At 39.4% G+C, this 5,377-nt stretch overlaps 1 protein-coding gene across 1 annotated transcript; it reads right to left on the bottom strand.

Moving 5' to 3' along the window:
• Positions 1 to 1,263: 1,263 nt before the first annotated feature.
• LOC123934565 (NADH dehydrogenase [ubiquinone] 1 beta subcomplex subunit 1-like) lies at positions 1,264 to 1,437 on the bottom strand. The gene has a single exon (XM_045994729.1). It carries the CDS (start codon positions 1,435 to 1,437, stop codon positions 1,264 to 1,266), a length of 174 nt encoding a protein of 57 aa, XP_045850685.1.
• Positions 1,438 to 5,377: the final 3,940 nt, after the last annotated feature.

Below are 5,377 nucleotides of genomic sequence, written 5' to 3' on the forward strand. Positions count from 1 at the left end.
CCACAGGAACAGTGCTACATTTAGCAGGGATGCTTCTGACTTTTCATCTTCTACTTGATGGTCAGCATTGATGGTTCTAGATAGTTATCTAGACACTGTTTCCACTGGATTCCCCTATTTAACCTGATGAAACAGGCCCTTTGCAGTCTGACTCTATCCTGTTTCACCAATTTTGTCTGTCATTACTAAGTTTACATTGTACATTCTAGCCACATATTTTGACAAAAATTTCCTGAGTGTGCAGGGCTCTTTCTTACCTTTTTGTCTATGGGTGCACTGTTTCATTTATTTGGAAAACTCCTACTCCTGCTCTATACTCCAACGTAAAGGTTTTCTCCCACTTTCCCAAGAAGAAAAGCTGGTCTATAATATTTGCCCCAGGTATTTGTGGTATGTATTATAATGGTGTAAATGCTAATAACTGTGTGTATCTTCAAAGTTACTGTGCATCTGTGAAGCCCTGATGAGCTTCTTAATCACCATTTTGTTTTCTTTCATCTCAAATGGCAAGCACAGTGCCTCGTGTTGAAAATATATTTGTTAAAATGTGATTCAGTACTAAAGGCATAAATGAATAATGACATTGTTTTAAAAGCTGACATACAAGAATCATAAGCTTCTACTCAATGAAATTGGAAAGATTTAGAAGCAGAAGAAATGTTAAAAGATTGTTTCAGTGATCATTTTTTTACAGACGAGGAGTCAGTTGTTTCATGTTTTATATTTAAATAGATTCAGTGCTCACCATTAGAATTTCCTGCCATGGCTTGTCTGATGCCTTTCTTGATGACTGAAATTTAAGCCTTGAAGCTATTATTTCCAGAATCTAGCAAGTTCAATACGTAAATGTTGTAAATGGTAGGATCTTATTGGATTGCATTTTATTTTTTCCAATCAAAACGCTGGAAACGTTAGTCTGCTGTCTCCTGGCAGTCTGTTCTCTCCTATTTGTAGATGATTTGCTGTCGCTACTGAATGCCTATAGTGTTCTTTTCTTACCCTTGAATTTCGTCAGGCTGCGTCTTCATGTTGATTATTTTTATAATCTTCTTCCAGAGTACATTTAGTTGTACTGATTTTGTAGATTTGAGACTTTGTATTTTGTGTTTTTTTTCTCAGTAATTATTTATTTTTAAGCTAAGTGTACCTATTACTTGAAAAGTGGAAGATTATTTAATTTGAAGGGATTCTTTTTATGCTAATATGTTTTTATTTCTCTCCTAATGTTTAAAATGCGTACATTGTGTAATTCAGTCACAGCCCTTAAGTCCAGGTGACTTCTTCCTTGGGTCTCAATTCCCTTCTAGACAAATTCTTTTTCCGGAAGGCAGTTAGCATTTCGTCATTCTTTCTGTCTACATAACATCCAAGGACAAATTCCACAGGCACAAGTGTATGTGCCTTTTGGTCACGAATAATCCGAATTACGTTCATCATGAATGCTGTGGCCTTGGTGCCAAAAACGACTGAGACTGTGTTTATTGGAGAATGTTTTTTTCATTAATGTGTTTACTGTGCTCTCTTTCTGGTACAATTATTATACTCACCGCCGCTCTGACGCCGATGATCAGTTGGATTTCCCTCGCTTTTCTTCCTTTAGCGCTTTATTCATTTGCCTTTTCTTCCAGACCTTTCTTTAGTTTCTTAGGCCTCTTCTCCACATTGTTGACTCTTTTTCAGCAGAATGGATTTTACTTCTCACTGTTTTTATTTTGAACAAGCTTTATTACTGTGTCTTCAGTTCTTTTCCTTAGTTTTGTCAAATCACTTTTCATTTCCCATTTTATTTATAACGTGAGCTATTTCTTCCGATAGACCATATTCTTTTACTTTCCTTGAGATTATAAAGATGCTTGTGTAAACTTGCCTTTGATTTCTCAGCGGTAATATGTCTGAAGTACGTCTTTCGCCTGTGTCACTTTTCTATGTGAATTTCCTGCATGTTTTCATACTGTCTATGCAGAAAGGCCCGTTTGCCCTCCCTACTTCTTTTTTCTCTGTGGGTGGGATATGAATGCCAGAACTCGACAAATAAAAATACAAGACTTCCAGTTAAACTTGAATTTTAAATAGACAATGAATATATTTTTACTGTCACAAATATGTGCCAGGCAATATTTGGGACATACTGAAACTAGAATATTAGTGTAGTTCTGAAGATTGCTATCTGCTTGTGAGCTCAGAAACAGTATGAGTGGGGCGCCTGGATGGCTCAGTGGGTTAAGCCTCTGCTTTCGGCTCAGGTCATGATCTCAGGGTCCTCAGATCAAGCCCTGCATCAGGCTCTCTGCTCAGCGGGGAGCCGGCTTACCCCCCTCTCTGCCTGCCTCCCTGCCTACTCGTGATCTCTGTCTGTCAAATAAATAAATAAAATCTTAAAAAAAAAAAAAAACAATATGAGAGATCACCATGCACCAAAATGGAGCATCTGAGCCCACAAGTCTTTTTTTCTTTTATTCAGTATTTATTCGTCTTTGGTTTGTATGAATTTGCTGCAGGAGCAATTGGTGTTTTTCCTTTACTTTTGGCCTCCCTTGTTTTGATGTAGACTTTGGGGCCAAAATAGTAAACAAAGTGGAATTGTGCAATCCCCTCATCAGACCTACTTTCCCTAGCATTTTGTCCTTTGCACCTGGACCCCCAGTTCCCTCACAGCAGCCCCCCCCCCCCCAGTCTTTGTTGATTCAGGTAGAAGAGTCTCATCTCAGTCCTCAAGATCCCCTAACTTCTCGAGTATTTTCACATTGCTCCCGAGCACAACAGGGAGCTTTGGCCTTCAACACCCTTCTTAATAGAAGTCCACAATTCACTGAATTCTCAAAGATACTGTATACAAACTGTGGGTTGGGGTTTTTGCTATTTCCTGGGTTCATTTCCTAGGTAGATGGTATGTTAAAATTTTGTTTTTTTTTTTTTATTATTTTGAAGATTTATTTATCTTTGAGAGTAAGAGTACAAATGGCAGGAGGGGCAGAGGGAGAGGGAAAGTATCCCAAGCAGAGTCCCTGCTGTGGGACTCGATCTCTTGACCCCTACATCATGACCTAAGTCTGATGCTTAACTCACTGAGCCACCCAGGAGCCCCTGTTTGGGGGTTTTCAAAGAGAAGTGTAGAATAAGCATGCTGTTACTTAAACCATATTCTACTAGCAGTTTTGGGGGTGGGTTCTTAGGGTGGGTTTTACTGTCTCCAGTCATCATCACCAAATATTTATTGAGCATTTACCATACGACAGTCCCTAAATGAATCATTTTGTGTGGCTTTATATAAAACCACCCAATTATTCCCATCAATTTATAGGTAAGGAAACAGCTGAGAGAGTTTAGGTAACTTGTCTAGCTTTATGTGCGATTATTCTAAAAGTGTTATGATTATGATGCTGATGGGTAGATGCTTACTCCAACTTGTTCATATCAGAGGAACTGACATCAAAATAGATGTGGCCAATAAGGAGATGGAATCTCCCAGAAAGTGAGTTCTGTGGCTGTAAGGAAAGGTAGCAGCAGACAGGGCTCTTGAAACCTCAGCTTTGTGACTCTCAGTTCCACAGCTACCCTCTTAATAAAGTTTGGCTTTTCCTGGTGGACCTGCTCCCTTTCAAACTGATACTGTCTGCTTGGAGTTTTCCTCTCCCTCCTGGATCATTTCTTTGTACGTCATGCTTTTGGCTTTCTCATAGTTTGTGGTTCACAGTAATTTCTCGTGACTGCCTTGTGGCTCTGACAAACGGTTAATAACAGACACTGAATGACACAGACACAGGGTTTGAATCTGGTTCTAGAATTAGCCCGTAACTACTATAGCACTCAACCTCCAACTCAGATCGGGACCTCTACCAAAGAGGAAAATGTCTTCAGTGCCAAAATCATCAGTGTTGGGGCATTCAGTTGGTTAAAACATAGAAGAATGGAGATAAGGCCCATAGAGTCAGGTAAGCTGGTGGTTATATCTTTGGTCAAGTGGTTGGTGGAAAAACCCATTTTGGATGGGGCACCAGGAGCCAGGAGAACCCCTGTATTTGACTGCCTTATATCTCTGTCCTGTCCTTCACTCAAAGGGAGGGGCCTCTAGGGATCTCTGAAATTCTCTCTTCCTACATTTGCTGTGTTATCTTTGACCAAAAGAATTATCATGAGCTGTGCCAAACCTGAAGCCCCAGGCTTGTGGGGGATCCAGCTGAGGAATCCTAAAAAGATGGGCAGTTCATTCTGAAAATTCAATATGTATGTAGCAGCCTTGTGGAATTGACTCAAACACTGTCTGATCTATGTCTTACTACTCTGAAATAGTAATGAGTATTAGAGATCTCTGCATAACACCTAGGCCAGGCTGGAATAAAGACAAATTAGGAAAAAAATCAGATTGTGACCTACTTTGTGTGTACTTCACTGGGAAAAGGTCAAAAACTGTATCCTGTGCCAATTTTGCACTCATCCTTTCTGCAAACCCTTTCAAAGGAGATTAGGTTCTTATTACTTTATTACTGCAATAAAACGTGTGGCCAGAATTCTGGAATGAAAGCTGCTGCTATAGAAGCTGTAATAGAAGAAGCCGCTACTTAAGTGTAGGCTTGAAAAATTGCCATAAAGGCAACCTTTTTTTTAGAGAAAATACCTTCTAATTTCTCACAGCCAAATACACACCCCAGATATGATAAGTCTTAGATACTGACTGCTTTGTTGAGTGACCCACACAATATTTTTTGCTTAAAAGCCATTTTTTTTTATAAGATAAAGCAGGGCATCAGTAATTGGATTAATGGTTCTTTAGTATAACTAGTATTTAACGAGTGAATACTAGGTAAATACGTTGTTTCTGCAGTGGGCATTGTTTTTGAGTTTTGCATTTGGGCATCAAAATCTTTTAAATCCTATCTTTCTTTTCTCTTTTGCTTCTCTTCTGTGTCCCTGTCTCCTTTGTTTTAGAATAGACTCGCCCATCCCTAGATGCTGATGTGATAAAAGAGGCACATGCATTGTTTTGGCCATTTCTTTTCCCGGGTCCAAAACCGTCCTTAAAATTCAACACAGTGCAGCTGCAGGCACTAGATTGTCTTCAGGGAGAGAAGGTCCAGTCAGGGTGACTGTTCCAAATTTTCATAGCAAACCAGAGGTATTTTTGTGATGCGATCTACTGACACTTGCCAACAGGCATTGCCTTTGTAAGCTAGAGACACTTACACATTGGTATATGCCTGAGTTGTCTTCACAAGCTGCGAAATAAATGACAGAAAAGATTTTGCATGAGTTCGGGAGACATTGTCTTAGTTGATCTGAAAGGAACTATACAAAAGCCAATATTACACTTTAATATAATGCCTCTCATAATGCCATTGCTACTAATGCGAATTGGAGAGAAACCGTAGATTGACGATAC

Source organism: Meles meles, chromosome X, assembly GCF_922984935.1.
Source record: "Meles meles chromosome X, mMelMel3.1 paternal haplotype, whole genome shotgun sequence".
In the NCBI taxonomy this organism is placed as follows: Eukaryota; Metazoa; Chordata; class Mammalia; order Carnivora; family Mustelidae; genus Meles; species Meles meles.